Source organism: Eublepharis macularius, chromosome 1 (assembly GCF_028583425.1).
Source record: "Eublepharis macularius isolate TG4126 chromosome 1, MPM_Emac_v1.0, whole genome shotgun sequence".
Taxonomy (NCBI): domain Eukaryota; kingdom Metazoa; phylum Chordata; class Lepidosauria; order Squamata; family Eublepharidae; genus Eublepharis; species Eublepharis macularius.
The window spans coordinates 183,030,747-183,052,224 of record NC_072790.1 but is presented as its reverse complement, the minus strand read 5'-3'; the positions used below and the strand labels follow the sequence as shown (position 1 = coordinate 183,052,224).

Here is a 21,478-nt window from a genome sequence, read left to right as displayed (position 1 = left end):
TTAGCCAGAATGATAGAAATGAACCCAGCATTTGAAAATGATACCAGAATTTAAATGATTGTTTGTGAGTTGTTTCCTGGTTTCCCAAATAGTTGAAATAAACCAAGGTTACACGTTATGTCTCAGCATAACTATTGAGTCACACTTTTGTAATAGGGAAAAATGAGTACTGAGTCTGCTGACAAAGGGAGCTCTGATTCTTGAAAGCTTATACCCTAGAAATCTAGTTGGCTTTAAAGGTGCTACTAGACCCAAATATTGCAGGTATAGGGAATCTTTGGTATTGATTATGTATTTAGAATTCTGTTATGTTCATTCATTAATACCAAGGAGCAGAATTTTTTTTAAAAAATTTCTTTTAAAGAGAAATCATATACAAACATGTAAATAATATTTTGGGGAAGAATCGGATCCTGAGCATAGGGGAACCTAACATGGAAAATGCTGTTTTTTGATTATAAAAATTGAAAGCTAACCATGTTATTCAGTGCTTAACTTAACGGTTTGCCATTATTAGCTTTGTCTTTGCACAGTGCTGATTCTCACCTTTGTTGTGCAAATTGAAATCTTTTATCATGGAACACCAGATGGATTACAGTGCCATCAAGTTGCAAAAATATTCAAAATGGACTGGGATTCTTCATGCTGTTCAGCAGTAATTGGCACCCTTGTGGACATTCTCTGCTGGATAGGGAACTAGCATGGCTACATAAATGCTAATCTATTTTGAAAGGGAATACATCTGTTTTTCCAGCTGTCCTCTTTTGTAGTCATTCTAGAGGTGAGGAGTCGCTCCCAACTTGTTCTACCTCTTTTGTGAACTAATAGTGAAACCATTGTTCTTTTTACCAAGTTTGTTTTTCGTGTCTACAATTTATAAAGACCATCCGGTAACCAAGGGAATATGGTGTTAATGCTCAGATGTTCTATGCAAGCAGTCCTCAGTCTTTCCAAGCTTGCACCCACTTTAAATTCTGAAGCAAGGAGGCACACACTGCTACAAAATGGTTGCCACAGGAGGCAGAGCTAGGTATACACACACACAAGAGGAAGGGGTATGGGGAAGATAAACACATATACACAGAGAAGAAGATGACTGGGGATGGGGGGAAGGTTAAAATACAAAGAGGAAAGTACACCAAGGGAAGAGTTAGGGTTGTCAACTCTAGATTGGGAAATTCCTGGAGATTTGTGGTTGGAGCCTGGAAAGTGTGGGGTTTGGAGAGGGGAAGGGCCTCCTTGGGGTATAATGCTACAGAGTTTAGCCTCCAACGCATCCATTTTCTCTAATAATAATAGCAACATAATAACATTAGATTAATATACCGCCCTTCAGGATGACTTAACACCCACTGAGAGCGGTTTACAAAGTATGTCATTATTATCCCCACAACAAACAAACACCCTGTGAGGTGGGTGGGGCTTAGAGAGCTCCGAGAAGCTGTGACTGACCCAAGGTCACCCAGCTGGCTTCAAGTGGAGGGGTGGATCAAACCCGGTTCTCCAGATTAGAGTCCCGCGCTCTTAATCACAACACCAAACTACACCAAACTAGTCCAATGCACGCACACGCACGCATGGAAGTGGGTGCTAGGGAGCCCACAGATGCCATGTTAGAGAGCCCTATTCTAAGCTATTCATTGTAGTAAGATTCCTCCCCACTTTTAAATTTCTTCTTCTGAAATCACATCAAAAAAATCTGACAACTGTGGCATAATAAATGGTTTGGATTCCACAGAAGATTCTATGGAAGGGATTTCCAGCCATCAGTGGAGTTCAATTTCCTTGCCTCTGCCTCCTGCTGCAGCCCAAAATGCTCTTGGAAATGCTGCTTCTGGATGATGGGATCCCTAGGAACAGTATGAGGGGGGAGTTGGCAAATATTTACCCCTTCAGTCCATAAAAATCCTCCATGGGATCGAGCCTTCAATTTTACTTTCAGAATCTATTGAGTTTAATGACAAAATGAAACATCCAAGACAAAGACATTTGTTGCAGATCCCAGTAGCACAAGCACCTAAAACATAGCTCCTCAATTTATTCAAACAAATCCAAACAAAATTCATCTTCTTTTATTTTTTCTAAAAGAAAAGAAATAGGATGAAAACCAGCCTCATTCTTATCTAATACTTTCTGTATTCAGAGCTGTCTTTGTCTGGGAGAACATGTACATCTATAAATATCTTAATTGTTGCTCTGTTGAAACAGACAATGCTATTGCAGAATTTTTGAACTATGTGTCATGAGGATGCGTAATCTAGAATCCTTACTTGAAGCTAGTAAGTTTGGATGAGATATATAGCGCCTCAGAATATGGTCAATATGTTCATAAATCAAGGTGAAACTTGAGGAATTAATTACATGTAATGCAGAAATGCATGTAATGTAATGTAATGCATGTTATTAGCCTCTTTGGCTAATAAATAGGTATTTAGGATCCATTTTAAGAACAAAAGTTATTTTAACCACTTCTGTTTTTATGAAAAGATATATAATATAATCAACATTGTAAAACAGAGGAATGGACCTAAACTGAAAGCAAAATAAAGAAGGCTGCAAACTATTTCACATCTCAGAGAAATCCTCAAACAGCTGAATAGGAGTAGAAATTATAAAGAAAATTTGCATAAAATTATGAATTAATATATGATTAAGCATTACAGTTGTCCATATGGGAGCTTACCAATTGCATGTAGAGCCTCCTAGTACATGTGGTTGCTATCTTGTGTAAATAGAGACAATGCACATATTTACTGTATATGCATAGCTTTGGTATGTGTAAATTGACCACTAAATTTATCAGAGTTCATATTCACATATACCAAGGTTGAATATGCATGATAAATACATGTGTTGCCCCTGTTCACACAACTTGATGACTGTCCATATCTGAAGGATCATGAGTAGTATGCTCTCCTGATATGTGTGGTTGGTAGGCCTGGTATGCATGATTGAAAAAGACTCTTCACGTGCATCCTTTGGGTGCTCTGTCTGAAGCTGTTTGGATGTTCTCATTATTTGTTTTGTACAATTAGATTAAGAAGAGTGTGTTTAATAGTGTATGCACAAGTATAGATTTTGGTCTAAAAACATCTTTAGGAAGCTAGAATGAACAAAAATATTTCAATATATGCATTAGGGCCCAAAATTTACAGCTTTCTATATGTTACTTTGCAACACTGTTTCATCAATGCATCAGAATTCTCCTGTGGTCTGGAGTGGGGCAGTCGTCACTAATGGGTAGCTCCTCCTCCTTCTCTTTCGCAGGGCCGGCAAACTTGCGATCCTTCGGGGGAGGGGCTCCCAGGCTTCCTCAGTTTTTTCCGGCCCTGCTCAGCAGGCGGATGCAAGTTTTTGTGCTCTCCGGAGCAGCGATCCTCAGAAGAACAACTTTGCAGGCGCGGGCTCGCCGGGGGCAAAGGAAGGCTTAGTCCTCCAACCCCCCCCTCCCTCCCTCCACACTTAACATCTAGAGGCGAGCGCAGAGCCAACGAACCTAGCCAGCTAGGTCCCGGCTGCTGCTTAGAGACCCAGGGGAAAGCGGCAGGAGTCGGAGCCGCGGCAGCACAGCCGAAAGGAAGCCCGGAGGCTCCAAAGCGGCGGGGACTCTGCTAAACGCGCCAAAAGGAATCGTGAGTTTAAAAGGCCCCGAGGAGAGGTTTTTGGCGCCTCGGGGAAGTGGGGGGGGAATGGATTGGAGGGCTGGTGGATTGGCAGGGGCTTAAAGCAGCCCTAGTTTGTTACAGAAGGTCGGAGCAAGCCGTTAGTAAACGGCGCGGGCCCCAGATCATGCCTTTTGATTACGGACCTAGTTTTGTGCAAGGGAAAATAACTCTGGCCTCCCTGAGTATTCCAACCACAGGGTACGGAGGGGGGATGTAATTATGGCCAGACACTAATTTGCGCCCACGCTTGCTTTCGCTTTAGGCTGCAAGAATTTGGCGGGAATGGCATCCCAGGCTGGCACGAGTGACAAACAACCAGGGGAGTCAGACATTAATAGCATGGACTCCCTGGAGAGCTCAAGTCAGCAACACCCCAACCAAGGGGGCAATGCAGGGATTGGTGACCCTGACCTTGCAGGTCCAGAGGCAAAAGCAAATATTTTAGCATGGCTTCAAACAGAAATTAAAAGAGGCATTGATAATGCAGTTAAGGAATTAAAGACAGCCTCTCAGGGAAAATGCAAACAGAAATCCAGCACCTCTAAAGGGAAAAGGAAACTGGAATCTAGTTCCCAAACTGAAACAAAAAAGAGAAAATTAAGGGAATGGCTAGTGGAGGACTCCAGTGAGTCAGATGAGTCTCAGGGTAGTTCTGTACAGTCACCTCACTCATCAGGAAGCGAGGAAGGGGAGTTGTCAGAGGAAGAAGAGACAGACTTAAATCAAACGCAACCTAGGCTTTTTCCACAGGACATGTACTCCAAGTTACTTGCTAAAGTGCTAAGAACCCTGGAAATCTCACCACCAGTGGCAGGGAAAGCAGAAACAGAGCCTGTCCACCCGCAAGGCCTGGCGAGGGCACTCCCCAAAATGGGTCCCAAACACTCAGGGGTTCCCTTGCCTGCTATCTTCCATGACACCCTAAGGATGGAGTGGGATAACCCTGCAAAAGCAAAACTCTACCAATCTGTTTTTCACAAGTTCTACTCACTAAGTCCTGATGATGCAAAAAAGATCAAGCTTCCGGTGGTGGATGACCCAGTCACCAGCCTGGCAACCACATCAGTCCTCCCTATGGACTCAGAAGGCATGCCTAGGGACCCCTCAGACAAGAAAATTGAGCAGGCCCTATGCAGAAACTTCGAAGCTTCGGCGGCGGCGCTGAAATCCTCAGCTACTGGCTCCTTGTTTGCTAGAGCGGCATACACATGGGCATCGGACCTGGCGGCGGCTGGTAGGGAAGTTCCAAAAGAAATCAAGAATGAAGTTAAGAAGATAGCGTTGGCAGCAGCCTTTGCAGCGGATGCCACCCTGGATTCCTTTTAAATGTCCTCTAGGGCCATGGGCTTCAACGTGGCAGCTCGGAGGAACACGTGGCTGAGGAACTGGGACGTGGACCCCCAGGCGCGCAGTAAGGTTGCAGCGATCCCATATTCCGGGGACAAGCTTTTTGGAGAGGCGCTGGACAGGTTCCTGGTGGAGAACGCTGAAAAGAAAAAGGTGCTCCCATCAAAAAAGAGAGATACAAAGTACAAAGGAAGGCAGTCCTTTCGTGATCTCAAAAGACCGGCCAGACAGCAGTCCGACAGGCCATTTAAAAATCGCTGGCAAACCAAGCATAGATCGGACAGCAGACCCTTCACCTTCAGGAAATCATCCTTTCAACCTAAAGGGCAGAAGAAAGCCAGCCAAGCATGACTATCCGCACAGAGAGACAACAGAACCAGTAGGAGGCCGCCTTCAAGCCTTTGCGCTCCGATGGAGACAAACTGTGTCAGATCAGTGGGTACTGGAAACAGTATCCAGGGGCTATTCCTTGGAATTCGAGAAGGCGCCACGCAGGCGTTTCACCCAGATGTTTCGAAATCCTTTCCGACGGAAACACCTGGAGATAAAAGGAGCCATCAAGCACTTGTTACAGATCAGAGCAATAGAACCGGTGCCAAGACTTTGCAGAAAACAGGGTGTGTACTCAATCTTCTTCACCGTCCCGAAGAAGAACGGGGAGATCAGGGCCATCTTAGATCTCAAATGGCTGAACCTCCACATCAAGTCCAGGAAGTTCAGGATGGAGACGATGAAGTCCACCACCTCAGCCATTCAACATGGGGACTTCCTCGCGTCCATAGATCTATCAGAGGCCTACTTACACATCCCCATTCGCACAGGTCACAGGAAATACCTACGCTTTGCATACGACGGGGAGCACTATCAATACAGAGCCCTCCCCTTTGGCCTGAAATCATCGCCGAGAGTCTTCACCAAAGTGCTGATCACTCTAGTGGCATTCCTCAGAGTACAAGGAGTAGCCCTGTCCCCGTACCTGGACGACATCTTAATAAAGGCCCCATCCCTCCATTCAGCGGAGGAGGCGGTAGCAACGACGATCGGTTGCCTGGAGGAACACGGATTTATCATAAACCAACAGAAGAGCTTGCTCTTACCGAAGCAAAGAATTGTCCACTTGGGAATGATTGTGGACACAGCTCTGGACAAGACCTTCGTATCCTTCGAAAGGCGACAAAAGATTCTCTCACTGATACGGGATCTCCAGTCACGGAAGTCGGTGGAGATCTTGCAGCATGGCATGGGCATGATGGTGTCCTGCCAGGATGCTCTGCAATGGGCCAGGTTCCATACCAGACCACTACAGAAGTTCCTACGCCCCTACCAGAGGTCCATAGCCCAGCGGTTGCAGATAACAGTGAGGGTTCCCCAATCGCTTTCCAGGGACCTGGATTGGTGGCTGGCACTGAACAGATTCACCAAAGGCTCCCCTCTCAGGGAACCGAACAGAATGACAATCACGACGGACGCCAGCCTACAGGGATGGGGAGCCCACAACGGCGACCGGATTGCCCAGGGGCAATGGATGCAAAGCGAGAGAGAGGCCAGCACAAACCTCCTAGAACTCAAGGCCATAAGAAACGGGCTACTGGAGTTCGCAGACATCATACGGAATGGGCACGTCATGGTAAACACGGACAATATGACAGCAAAGGCCTACATCAACAGACAAGGAGGCACCAGATCCAAGCGCCTGGGGGAAGTAGCGGACGAGATCTTCCTCTGGGCAGAGAAGAACATCAAATCGATAAAGGCAAGCCACATAGCGGGTCAACAGAACTCGGTGGCGGACTGGCTAAGCAGAAACAAAGTGGACCAGTCAGAATGGATACTGAACAGCCAGGTGTTCTTGTCGCTATGTCAAAGGTTCGGCACTCCAGAGGTGGACCTATTCGCTACCCTCGCCAACAGAAAGGTTCCGCACTTCTTCTCCAGGTTCAGGGAACCGGAGGCGAGGGGAGTGGATGCGCTGAGTCGGGATTGGCCTCGAACACTTCTCTACGCTTTTCCTCCAACCAAAATTATACCCAAGGTGCTTCAGAAAATTCTGGAACAGAGGGCGAACATTATCCTGGTCACACCGTTCTGGCCGAGGAGACCGTGGTTCCAGGACCTCATGAGGATGTCTTGTGCGGAACCATGGACCTTGCCATCCAGGGAGGATCTACTGACACAAGGGGAGATCAGACATCCGAACCCATCGTCCCTAAAGCTGACAGCTTGGCGGTTGAACATCGACAGCTCAGGGAACTAGGATACCCGGAAACAGTAATCGCCACAATGCTGGCTTCACGGAAGAGTTCCACCAATAAAAGCTACAGTAAGACATGGAAATCGTTCACAGACTGGTGCACCCAAAGGGGTAGAGATCCCATGTCAACATCAGTGAAGCAGATTCTCTCCTTCCTGCAAGATGGATTGGAAAAGGGCCTGAGCACCAGCACCCTTAAATGGCAAGTGGCGGCACTTTCAGCGATTAAAGGATCTAAGACTGGGATGTCTCTGACTTCGCATCCTCACGTCAAGAGGTTCCTGAGGGGAACCATGCTGCTGAACCCACCTCAGGTTCACCGCTTTCCAACTTGGAACCTCAACGTGGTACTGAAGGCACTCACTAAAGAACCTTTCGAACCGATGGCGACCTGTTCCTTAAAGATATTGACCTTTAAAACAATCTTCCTAGTGGGCCTGACCTCAGCCAGGAGGGTATCTGAGATAGGGGCCCTATCAGTAAATAGGGAGTTATGTATTTTTCACCAGGATAAGGTAGTCTTGAGGACGGATCCGACCTTCATTCCTAAAGTTAATTCATCCTTCCACAGGGGGGAAGATATTGTTCTGCCCTCATTCTGTGCCAACCCCAAGAATGATAGAGAAAGGGAATGGCACAAATTAGATGTGAAGAGAGCCCTAAGCTTCTATTTAGACAGGACCAAATCGATTTGAGAGGGAGAGCATATGTTCATCTCCTTCAAAAGCAGCTCCATGGGCAAGAAGGTTTCACTATCAACACTGAATAGATGGATAAGGGAATGCATTGTGTTAGCCTATAAATCTCGGAACCTTGCCCCACCTGAGGGGATCAAGGCCCACTCCCTTAGAGGGGCGGCAACATCAGCGGCCTATAGGGCCTTCCCCTCTTTAGACAGGATGTGTAAGGCAGCAACATGGAAGTCAGTACACACGTTCACCAAACACTATAGGGTTGATCAGCTGGCTTCAGCAGAGGCGGCGTTTGGCAGAAAGGTGCTACAGCACGTCCTGGCCTAACCGAATGCCCCTCCCCTTGGGTAAACTGCTAGCATATATCCCATTAGTGACGACTGCCCCACTCCAGACCACAGGAGAATGGAAGATTTATATTCACTTACCGTGAAGCTTCCTTTCTCGATGGTCTCGGAGTGGGGCAGTCGGGAACCCACCCACAAAATAAATAAATATTAATATTAATAGAAGGGGAAATGGAATGAAGAACGAGCAAGAGGGAAAGAAGGAACATTAAGGTCAGGGGACTACAGTTGTAAATAGTTCCACCTTGGTTAGTGGCCGATTGGTTTGGCCGAGTTGGACTCTTGCTGTTTTTTAGTTATATAAGTTGCAGGACAGGGAAGACCTGGATTGAATCTGCTTTGGGGACCAAAGAGGGCTTGGAAAGGAACTGAGGAAGCCTGGGAGCCCCTCCCCCGAAGGATCGCAAGTTTGCTGGCCCTGCGAAAGAGAAGGAGGAGGAGCTACCCATTAGTGACGACTGCCCCACTCCGAGACCACCGAGAAAGGAAGCTTCACGGTAAGTGAATATAAATCTTCCATTTTCATGCACAAAAATACACAGAAAAATACTGAACATTGTTTTTTAAATGTCTGCAAGCATTTATGATGCAGTAACACAGACTGAGTCTACGCTAGCCGATAGTCTACAATCGCTTCTTCAGTTCGCTCAGTTTTTATACGAAAAAATCCGGATGATATCAAAGTCAGCCTGTTGCATTCCAGTGTTTTCTGTGCTGTTTTTTCCATCCTTTTCTGATCCCATTTGTTGTGATTAAAAAAATAAAACTTAAGATGCAGGTATAGCGTCAAACTGTCCCATTTAGACAGTTTAAGTGCTATTGAAGTTTCCCAGGGCTACTGTCCCTTTGAAAATTTGTCACTTCTCCTAGCTTAATTACTTTCTGTTTTTTCTAGTGTTCATGAATCAATTGTAAATTATCAGCCTTGTTTCCCAGGGTAGGTGGTGTTTAAATTCTGTTTTGCACCTTTTACTCAATCAAAGCTGCTGCTGCTCATTTTTTGTTATCATTATTTTGTGAGTGTAGTATTATGATCATTTACAATAAATTTTTTAAAATGAGCTATGACTTTGGCTGGTTTCAAAGTAAAAAGCAGTATTTAAGCCTCCATCTCCCAAAGTGTACAGAAACCATTAAGCATTGAGTCATAAACTTCCTAAGTCAATCAACTGTTTGTTAGAAAAGAGGAAGTTACAAATTAGGCTGAACACAAAGTTACAAAAGGAAAACTGAGGAGAGAATTAGGAACATTGCTGAATAGGACACTTTGGAGGGGAGGAATATGCCTGGAGGTGTGTGAATTTTTATGGGGATTATATGTGTGTATTAAGTGCTTTGTCCCACTTGATACACATGTATAATCCTGCTCCTTTCAATATTGTTTGCAGCCAATGTGGAACAGAAAATCTTCAGCTGTGGAAAAAATTCATAGTGTAGAGCTGTCCTTCATGTCTATAGTCTTTGTGCTCTGTAATGAGGGTGCTCTTCTAGAATGATCTATAAGATACAAGTACTAGTAGTTGAAGAAGGTTTCTTCGGTGTTGGTCCTAAAATATAGACTTTGAGACAACCAGTCATTATTACATTTCTAAATACTGAATTTCTTATTACTGAAATTAGTTTGCTAAGACCTCATCTATGCTGGAATTAATCTACATTAAATCTATTAAAATAAAATTGGAATGAGGTTCCTTCAAAGTAAGAAAGAATACATTTTGTTACTGATTCTGGTTGAACAACGTAAATTTGCAAGTCCTACTGATGTAATTGCAATGTTTGAAAAAAATTTCTCTTGCAGATAATTGCATTTGATGAGTTAAAGACAGACTTCAAGAGTCCCATAGACCAATGTAACCCAGCACATGCGGTATGTTCTATTCTGATATTTTGCAATAACTATATTTTGATAAAAGCACTAAAATGTTAATAGAAAATATGATTTTTGAATCAGGATTTAGAATTACCAAAAACTGATATGAAAGCTAATTTTAATGTGAAGAAATTGTGTTCATTTTGATACTATTATTTCTGATTCAGAAATGATGGAACGGAAAATCAGAAACCAAGGTCTGATTCACAGGTCCCTCCACCATGGTACCAGATAACTTTTAACTGAAGATCACAAGGACTGAATCTGGAACCTGTTCTACAATTATGTTATAACCCCTCCCCATTGCGTATATATGTGCGGGAGAGAATGTAACCCAGTGTGGATAACTGTGAGCAACCCATTTGTAAGTATAGGTTTCATAGACCATCTGCTCAAAAATAATTTTGTCATGGAAAAATAGTTGTGTTAAACAGCCTACAGGTGACTCAAAGTAAGCAATTTTCTATGTGACTGCTTTGCAATAATGTGTGACTCAGGGACTGATTTATAGGTTTTGTCTTGTTTGATCCTGATCATTTAATAACTACTTTGCTGTTGCCAGATAGGAACACAGACTACCCAGCCTAAAGTCTTAAGGAGTAATTTTTCCTCTTTAAACATTTCAAGTTTTGTAACAAAAAAGTTATCTGCATTACTGTGCCTGCTGACTACTCAAGAGTGGTGCTCTTAACAGCTAGGCATTCATATAACCATCTGGCCTAGAGAAGCAGATAGAGCTCTTGGTATAAGAGGGAGTTGGCCATTGTAGCAAATCAAATTAAACTTGCTTCTAAAGTGAAAGAATTCAGCTCTGATGTAGTAGCTGATATATTACATGGCTAAAGGTGCCACATCCACATTTATCTAAATGGAACTTGAAGGAGGAAGGGGACCCAACATTTCTGAAAACCAATGGAGCAACCTGAGTAATGAAATGAGTGAAGTAAAATCATACAAGGCAAGTGACAATGTCTGCTAAATGTAGCTGGTGTTTGAGCTAAACTGGAGCACTGGAAGGGGCTTTCTAACACTTGGTAGGAAAGTCCAAGTTTTCACATAGGATGAACCAGCTGAGTGCCTGATCCAGACAGCCCAGCCACTGCTGCCTCCTCAGAGTGACAGCAGATAAGAGAGAGGGGCCCCTCTTCCACTTGGTTGTGGAGGTTTCTTCCTACACACCAGACACTTCCAGGCTGACTAAAAATAAAATATAATAAGAATAATTCCATTGACTTCAAATATATGTCTACATATTTACAGTGTCATAAGAGAAAGCAGTACTTGCTTTAAAGTTTTAAGTTTGAAGTTCTAATATGAATGGGTTGTGCTTCAAGCCAAAGCTCAAGAGATACAGATTCCAGTATAACTTTATATAAAAATAATGTTGAGTTTCATTCTTTGAATAAAGGCACTAGTGTTTATCTGTTGAATGATCAGAACTCTGTACTGCCTTGGGAATACAGAAAAGCTGCAGAGCTTGGTACTGGGGCACAGAAGTCACTTTAGTGAATATCATATCTTTCATTTTAAAAGTAGGATATACTATGCAAAGTCAGAGATGATCATGCAAATCTGCTTAATATATATATGTCACAGAACTCAGAATTTATATTTTTGTTTGCCCACATTTCTCACTAAAACTCAAGGCAAATTACACAGTGGAGGACAATGCAATGAAGTGGCAGGAGCCAGGAAGGAATTTTTCCCCATGGAGCCCAGATTGGCTGTTGGTCCTTTGGGCATGGGGCAGGAATCTCCTGAGTGGAGGGGGGTGGCTCCAACTAGGGGCTGCAGCCATTGGAGCATTGGTAGGAGATGGACGGCACGTCTGTTTCTGGTGGTGGTTTTAGGGCATTGGACTGGATCCCCGGGAGTGAGTCATGCTGAGTACGCAACTCACTCCCCTTTTCAGGATCCTTTAAGGGATCTGGCAGAAGTTGAAGGTACATACCAGATTGGGCCATTGCAGACTTCACCCTGGGTGGCATGGAGCACCGAGGTCACGCCTGGATGGATGCTGTACCTTCTGCCACCTCATAGTGCTCAATACAAAAATTAGAGGTGCCTACTCAAAGTTTACAAAATAAGAGTGAAACCACACAAGTAAGATGAATACAAAAAATCAAGACATAAATAAAGGAAGTCAGTCTAGTCAAGTGACTCACAGTCAAATCAATCACATCCGGCATCCTCACACAAGGTGATTGTACGGTGCTGTAAACTGTAAATTGTTAACTGCTTGATTTTTACATGGTGCAAGTTTCTTGCCCCTGAAGAGGTGGCTGCTACGAAACCTCGGACTCAAGCCGCCACTGTATGTCAGGCAACGCGGGTCTGTAGTTGGTGCCCTGCCTTCACTGGCTCCACCTGTAATTAAACACAGAGATATACATGAATATACTTAGACTTTTCTAACACTGACCATGTAACTTCTTTTGGAAGCTTACTTGTGGGACGTCTTGTGGGATGTACTTTTGCTGCACCTAGATAATTGCCTTACTTGTATATTTGCTGGTGTCAGACTATGGATGACAGGATATGGTGCACCAGACCCTGGACCATTGCAGCAAGAAATCCAAGCTCTTGAGTAAATGGTTTTATTCAGAAATTTAGGCTTTGCCATATATATGTCCATAGGATAATCAGAAGCAATAGAAAGGCCTCTGGCTGTACACAGGTCCTTTGTTACGAATAGGAACTTGAATACAGTACAGATTCTAAATACCAACTCCCTGCTCCCCCTCCCATCTAGCGTATAGTATCACAGAGTATAGTATCAACAGCAATGTGAACAATAATAGTGTAGCCATCTCAAGGCCAGAGTGGTAAGCCTCCAACTCAAGATAAGCCAGCTGCATTCCCAGGCCCTGAAGAAACGGAAGCTGTAGAAGCAAAAGTTAAACAGATGCACGTTGGTCAAGACACAGAGCAATGGCTCAGTACAGAGAGCAATGGAATGGCTGTGGGGGACAGACATGACAGCTGGACGCCTTCTTATTCAAGAGTTTTCCTTTTTGATTTGTTTACAGTGGTTGTGAACTCTGGATTTATAGAAGAGATCTTTGTTCCAATATATACTGATTTGACTTCCTTTATTTATGTCTTGGTATCTCATAGTGCTCAGCAGGTGGGCTGGGGAAGGCATGTCTTCGAATGGCAGGTGGGTCATTTGATGCTGGGGATCTGTGCCCTGTTCAGTGCCAATGCTGTAATAGCTGTAATTAATGAAGTTGTGGGCTATTTTCATCCAAGAGCCTGTGTGTGTTTATTGTATTGTGCACCAGATTCATAATAGCCAATATAGCTGCAATGCAATTAAATCACATGAGACATCCAACAAACAATGCAATAAGACTGATGACAACAATTAGAAAAAATGCTAAAAAAGTATCTTACAAGATATGTCAAAAGAAACACATAAAATAAATAAAGGAAAAGCAGAAATAGTACAGTAACAATACAATAAACCTTGGAATAGACTATAATTTCCCTTTATAAAAGCATCCTCCTCTCTATTATACTACGTCGGGGTTCCCAACATTTTTTGTTCCTGTGGGCACCTTTGTAATTTTGAGATGGGGTGATGAGCACCACGCCAAAATGGTTGCCACAGGAGGCAGAGTCAACTAACAATGGCTGCCATGGGAAGTGGAGCCAAATGCATCTCCCTCAGTACTTGTAAAAGAATCACATGGCAACCACACTGAACACATGAAGCTGCTTTATTCAGAGTCTAGCCATTGGCCTGTTAAGATTATCACCTGTACTTTGGTTGGAAGCATGGTCCAGCTACTGTGAGGGACAGCAAGCCTGGAGAAAGATGGGCTAGTGCTTCTACTTCTGACACTTGTCTCTCCTTATGCTCAACTCCCTGGACTCAGAATAAAGCTCCATCTTTGCTTTGCAAAAGACGCTTATGGCACCAGTTGGTCAGGTCACAAACTCCAGTCCTTCATTCTCACCACCTCTGCCTCGTTTTATTCCACAATGAACACAATGAAGCAGTCTTAAACTATTGGTCTATCATGATCAGAATTGTCTTTACTCTGACTGGCAAATGTTTTTGGTGACATGTCATTGAATTTTTTTTCTGGCTTCCCATATTAATAAGCCTCTTATTTTGGGGGGGGGACTGCTTTTAAAAACATTTTTTCCTGTAAAAATGATAAAATCTTGTTTCTCAAAGAAGAGAAAGGGATATTTAAAAAAAAGAAGGAAAGCTTGAGAGGGGAGGTGGAGAGAAAGAAAAAAGTGGGAATAAAGAGGAAAGCCTGAAGAGGGAATAGAACCACAAATTGACTAAGGAAAGCTTATTAGTCTTCTTGATCCTCCCGTGGCTGCAGCTGTTATTGCAGCCACAGAAAACTTTCATTTGAATAAAGGCAGCCAGTAACAAGCTCTACTTTTCAGTGGCCCTGCTCTCTTTTTAAAGAACTCTGCAGGCACCGTGGCACCAATGGGCACTGCATTAGGGGACTCTGTACAACATCTGTATTCCCTTTATAGAAATGCCCTCCTGAACAATTCTGACCAAAGTGCTTCTCCACTCATTTTAGTGTTGGGGAAAGTTCCATGCACAGAATGGAGCATAATGAATTTTTAAAGACTGAAGACAATGGTTCTATCTCTAGTCATACAAAACTATGAGTGGGACTGCCTGATGCTCATTGTACCTCAGCGAAACTTAGAATCAATGCAAAAGGTCATTGCAAATGCTTTATCCCCATCAAAAGTAGGCCCAAGTTTAGGGTTGCAAGTTCCCCTGGAGTCCAAACCAGGGGATGGGGGGGGTGTCTTGCGGGGGGGACATGCTCAGGAGTATGCAATTCCCGGTGCAACAATGAAGGCTCTGATGTATGCAGGAGTATGCTCCCAGGCCCATTCACTGCACCTTCCCCCCTTGCTGGCCAGGTAAGAGGTAGTGGGGGGCAGAGGCTCCCCTGCTCCCATCAGGGGACTTGGAACCCTTCCCAAGTTACTTCAGATGCAATGCTTAGAGTCAGATGCTAATTCTAAAAAAATGGTTTTCTGATCTCTTGTGCACCACAGTAGAAATGAGATTGAGTATCAGCTTTGGGAACTGATATAGCGTAGACTCATCTAGACCAAACACACACTCTGGCCTTAAACAAGCTGCTCTCTTATATTCTCTCTGCATGAGATGCCTGGGTGCATGTTTGTCAAGTGTTGGGAGAGGCAATGTTAGCCGGGAAGCATAGTTTTGAAAGACAGAGCCAGTGAAGATTGCTCTGGAGGGGACGGATTCTCTCACAGCCCTACACCACCTCTGGCGTGCTGAACTGTCTCCCCTTCCAGAGCTTTTACCCTTCCACCCGTGCTGCTTAAAACTTTGAATTAACCAAGCCTCGACAGGGCAAAGGCTCTGGAAGGGGAGATACCAGAGGTGGCAGAGTGCTGTGAAAGAATCCATCCCCTCCGGAGTGATCTCCATTGGTTGTGTCTTTAAAAACTACCCTTCCCAGCCAACATTGTGTCTTCTGACATGTGAACATGTATCAAATGTCTTATGTTGAGAGATTCTTAGTCTCAGTCTCCCATCTACACTATGAAAATGGAGATTGGATCTGCCTTAGAGGACTGTTGCAAGGATTAACATGACAATATGTGTCTGTCATTTTTTCAAAGCACTGTAGAAATGCTTAGCGTAACTTTAATGAAAGTTCTGTGCTTAGGGACCAGTGGTGGCTAACTTCTGAATTTGTGAATACAAATGTGGTATTCAACCAGAATCAGTTGAAGGCCATCTACATTGGAGTCATTACATTTGTGAAGTGTTTTCCTTCATTTACAAGAGTCTCTAATATTCCATACCTTCTCCCCATCCTGCCCTCTTTTTTTTCTTTGACAGAGAGAGCGATTGAGAAATATTGAACGAATCTGCTTTCTTCTGAGAAAGGTATGGGTTAACCTTGCACTAACTGCATATTATATGAAGGGATCTGAGCCAATAAGTTTGGACTAATAGAAACAATAGTTAACTTTCCTTAGGTCCCCCCTCTGTTGTCTTCAGTGAGGATGTGGTAACGGCAGGACTGAAATTGGAACTGAGGTGACCTTTGAAAAAAAGGAAGGAGGCTAATTAGAAGGGACTTTCATCAGTCAATAATCCTCTGAAAAGAAACAAACTTTTAAAAATATCATTAGGTTCACTTTAATAACCTCATTTCTGAATGCAATGGAAGGAAGACTTTTGGAAGCATAATATATGTCTGGCATGTGAATCAGGTCCAGGTGCCTTGGTCCCAAGCTTTCCACACAGACACAAAGGAGCTGCAGGGACCATTGTTTTAAGAGTCTGCAGGGGCCTGATTTGGCTTGGGATTGCGGTACAGGTTCTTCCTTTGGTAGAAGGGCCACGTAAGTTGAAGGAAGGCTCTTTGGGGGATGGCTAATCTACCCCAATGTGTTTCTCTTTTCATCTTGTTTTGAAAACTAGATTTCCCTCTTCTAGTGGCATGTGGGTCTATCTAGCCAAAATCTTCACTCTCCTGTCCAGTCTGTTCATTCGATGAAATGGGGCCTTGCCTTTGAAAGCTGATGCCAAAATAAATTTATTAGCCTTTAAGGTGCTGCGGTGCTCTGTGGTTTTTTGCTAAAAGACGGTAACACTGTTGCTCTTCTGGAAGTAGTTTTATTGCCAACACAGCAACCTTCTAGTTTCAAGTTGTGTCCCAGTTTTTGTAATGTAAAGCAACAGACAATGGTAATTTTATTAATATATGTGTGTTGCCTGGAGCTGTCTTGCCCACACAGGTGTTTAATTTTTATTAAGCCTAAGCATCCTTGCTAACAGCAGAAATGGCACCTTTCGGCTAATTACATACTCTACACTGAACATACTCTAGGGGTCAGGTTACTTTATGTACACTTAAATTGTTTGTTAATGTAAACTCTCTTCCAAAGGTCTTCTGGGACACACTGCTTTTAATTGGGAACTGTGTACAAGGAAAACAGGATAATTCAACAGAAAGGCAGCATTCATGCTGGACAACTGCAAACAGTAACGTTTGTCTACATAGCAGTTTTGAGGTATTCATGGTTTGTGGCAGAGCTTTGGGGAGCAATTAGAATACAAAAGTAGTTTATGAATACAGGAAAATGTTAGGGCAGGTGCAGTTTTCAACAAATCCTAAAGGTATCTGCCTTCATTAAGATATTGCTCTCTATGTGGCCTTGAGTAATTAAAAATGTTGTGTCTCTTTCTTTATAAAAATACTCTGCTGGGAGAACCTTTCGAAACAAAAAACGTTGCTGGTCTTTTTCAGATTTGATTGAATGCAGGATCCCTAGCGTGGTGCCTCTAGGCGCCATTGCACCTGCCAACAGCTTACCTGGTGCCCGCCCAGCATTTTTAGAAAGTGGGTATGGCCACGTGGGGCTTTTGCCAAGCATGTCTTCTTTTTTATTATTTTTTAAAATAACAATAAACTATTAAACTATATACAATCATGAATTTGCAGTCATACAAGAAGTTAATACTAAAATCCATTAATAAATACATACATCAAAATTAATAAACACATAACATGTCATAGTAAGTAACAATTGAATGCATATTAAAGCAGTTTAGAGGGTTATATCTGAGCATATATCTGAACAAACATAAGGAGAAAGTACTTGTAAATTCTAACATATTAAATTAACAGATTACTTATATATTTGCATATGTATGAAAGAGTTTAAGACCAGGTAAGGAGCTATTATTTTCGAGGTATTCAGAGAAAGGAAACCATACTTTTGGAAACCATACAAGCATGGCTTCTGATTGACTATTGGAGATTTGATTGGCTATGCGGATTTTTAAAAACACTGCTTTGGAAGACGCTGTTTCCACAGCACAAGGATCTTCTTTATGTGACTGAATGTAAGCTGCAACCGTCATTTTGTGGCTGGATCTGCCTCCTGCGGCAGAAATTTTGCAGCAGCCATTTTGTTGTTGCGCCCACCACACTGTATCAGAGCTCGAAATGTGCCTGCAAGCTCAAAAAGGTTGGGGACCCCAATCTAGTGAAATATTTCACTAGTATTCACTAGGGTACAAATTACTGTTTATCCATAGCAATTTAAAACCCCATTGAATAAAATTGGAGTAGATTGGTTTAGGATTGCTTTCATACCTTATGTGGTTAAAGTCACATTATATATTACAGCAAAAAATTAGTTCTTGTATTGGCAGGTTTTCTATAGCTTTCTATAGCATTTGGAGATTATTAGCATGTTTGAAGATGCAACAACCGTATATTAAGGGAATTCCTGCTAATGCGAACTCCTAAGGGCATTTTTACTGTGTATTTTCTGATGGTGGATACCTTTCACAAGTTACAGAAAAAATACAGCCAACCTGCAGCAGAAACTTGTATGGCCATTTATTATTTTTTTTGTAATGTGTGAGGTGGCTCTTTTGTGTTTTTTTATTTCTATAAAATCTTAAGCACAATCCCTATTTCCATCAGACATATGTATGGCCTGTGTTGTGAAAGAAAATCAAGAAATGAGTCCAGGAGCACCTTAAAGACTAATAAGGTTTCCAGGGTATAATCTTACAAGAGTCAAAGCTACTTAAGGTGCTCCTAAACTCAAATCTTGCTCGTCTATTGCAGACCAACATGGCTACCAACCTGAAACTGTTTAGAAAATGTAAACGTTAAAGATTACTAGAACTTGGCACTGTCTGATGTTTTATTTTAGATCCTACATCCAAATGTATTTAAAGTAGAAACTCTCTAAAAATAACTAGAGGCATGATTCAGCCAAATATAAGTGCATTTAAGTCCTATTGATATCAGTGGGAGAATTTAGGACAGACAACATTGAAATTTAAATTTAGTACAGATTTAAATCATATTCATTTTAGTTGTAATTATTGCTGCAATTCTAAGCTCACTCACTTATTAAGCTCATTAAATTCTACATTATTTAAGATGACAAATTTTCACAGGCGCCATACATTTAGAGGAGGGGCTAACGATTTATACTGAGTTGGTGGCTGATGGCTACAGGACACCTATATCCTACAGCTTTGTTTGTCTCTGAGATTTTCATCTGTTGTCCTGCTACTGGAATAGAAGCTGCACTGGAGAAATCTGAATCAGAGGTCTGCAGTCTTTTGAGACTGGAACCTCTCTTTAACTGCTTTTAACCAATAAGGGACCTACTTGTAATTTTTATCAAATATACCTTTTATCATATACTTCCTCCTTTTTTTCTCCTTTGGAGAGGGTGAGTTTGCAGTTGCCCACCTAGCATGCATATTCCACCTCCAAGGCACCAGAAGTCCATAGGTGGTTTTAATCTTTGAATATAGTAATTGCAGGCACACAGAAATTAAATGGGATAGGCTTGAAGAGTGATTAATATCCCCAATAAAAATTGAGATTTACAATCTAGAAACAGGTGTACCTTGGATTTTACATGTGTAGACCCCAGTAAATGTTTCTTCCATAGGTGGCCACACAGGTGGTATAGATGCACTAAATAGAGATGGAAGGGACACAGTCAGGCCCTTCCTTACCCAACACTTGGAGAAAGCATATCACGGGAAAGAATAAGCAAAACTGAACTTATATATTTCTTCCTTCCTGCTTTCTATAGAATCATTAAAAACTACACACGCACACAGAAAATAGTGGTGTGTGCTACACACACACACAAAATGGTGGTGCTCCAACTTTAGGTTGGAGTATGTCCCAGCTGTGCACTATTGTTGGAAAACTGTTAAAAGCACTTAATTTATATTGCATCTCGCAATCCTGATAAACATCCTTATTTATCTGTAAATGGATTGTAGCAGGTTTGAACAGAACTGAGTGAGTGGGTGGATGAGTGAGTGAGTGAGTATGTGTGTGTGTTTATGGCATACTGACTTATATGACATATTTTGAAAGTGCATCTAGAGAATCATAAATAGGACTGATCACACAAAATACTGCGACCATTCATTTTAGTGTGTGTAATTTTGAGGTAATATATTTAGATAGCATGACAGTATGTGTCACAGAATGTCTATGCTACTGGTGTTTAAACAGATAGTAAAAGTAGGAAAAATGTCCAGTGAACATTAGTACAGATTGCATTTACACATTGCAATTATATTTGCACAAATATACATAAACATCCTCAGCATAACCAGTCCCCTTGCTGCCTAATGAAGTGGTTTAAGCTGGGAAGAGGCAGGAAGAGTGGCATGATGGTGGAGGAGGAAAGGTGGAGGACCTGATGTTCCCCCCTAGCTTCAGCAGAAGTGGAGGAGGACTGAGAGAAGCACAGGAATTAAATCCCTCTTAATTAGTTAGTGGAGGAGGGGATACCATGGATGTTGTGTTTTTAGATACCAACATGATGTTGGCTGGCCTAACCACCACACTAGTGACTAACTCTACTGTGAGGAGCTCCCCCCTATTTTGGTGTATTTCAGCATAGTGTATTGGTTAGAGCAATGATACCTAATGTTGCATCTGCTTGCTCCCCTCCCCCTCAATATTTATTCCTCAAAGCAAAGAGCTCATCTCATTTTCTCTCCAACTCAGTGGAGCAGGAGATGCTTCAGAAGACCCTAGGAGGCATCCCTTTGGGTCTACAAGAGAGCCTGTTTGGAAATATCTCTGCCCATCATAGGAGGATGTTTGGCATGAAACCATTCAACACTTTGTAACTGCCTTCATGGCAGCCAGTTTGGGGTTGGTCCTGCGTCCCATGGCAGCTGTTTAGTGATAGGGCCCATTAGGAAAATTTCAGAAGTGCCCACTGGCTCCACAAGGTTAAGGACCCATAGGTTAGAGTATCAGGATAGGACTGGGAAAACCCTTACCCAGCCATGAAGATAACTGGATGCTCTTAGGCTTGTCACACTCTTTCAGCGTAACCTCCTTCACAGGTGTGTCTGCTGACTTGAGCAGTAGCAGCTAAGAAGTTTAAATGGCCCAGAAAGAAGCCAAGCTTAGCAGCTGCTGTGGTACTTTAAGCCGGTACTGCAGAGGCCGCTCGGCTTAGACTTGGTCACCAGTACCAATAATTTGCATTGGTTCACCCATTGCTTTTGGTGGTGGTGAGGAAGTAACTGGTGAGCTGACACTGATCACTGCATAAGGGCCTGAACCAAGGAACTCCTACAGCACTGACAGAGCTACTGGGGCTTAGCTCTGCTTGTTCTCAGCCAACAAGGGGCCTCCAGGGCAGCACCCATCAGGAACGCTTTATGGCAGATTACATGGTCAATCTGTTTCTTGGAGAAAGGGCAGGATAAAAATGACATAGATGGATGCTTCCTATTTGGAGGAAAATAGGAA

General features: G+C 42.8%; 1 protein-coding gene across 2 annotated transcripts in view; it reads left to right on the top strand.

Annotated features, from left to right (window-relative positions):
• CNIH3 (cornichon family AMPA receptor auxiliary protein 3) overlaps window positions 1-21,478 on the top strand; it is a 124,095-nt gene that overhangs the window by 47,310 nt on the left and 55,307 nt on the right. The window contains exons 2-3 of one of the 2 annotated variants that reach the window (XM_054986361.1): window positions 10,101-10,169; window positions 16,042-16,089. In XM_054986361.1, the coding sequence (XP_054842336.1) occupies window positions 10,101-10,169; window positions 16,042-16,089 (117 nt within the window). The remainder of the gene's footprint in view (window positions 1-10,100; window positions 10,170-16,041; window positions 16,090-21,478) is intronic. The other variant, XM_054986372.1, reaches the window with a different exon arrangement.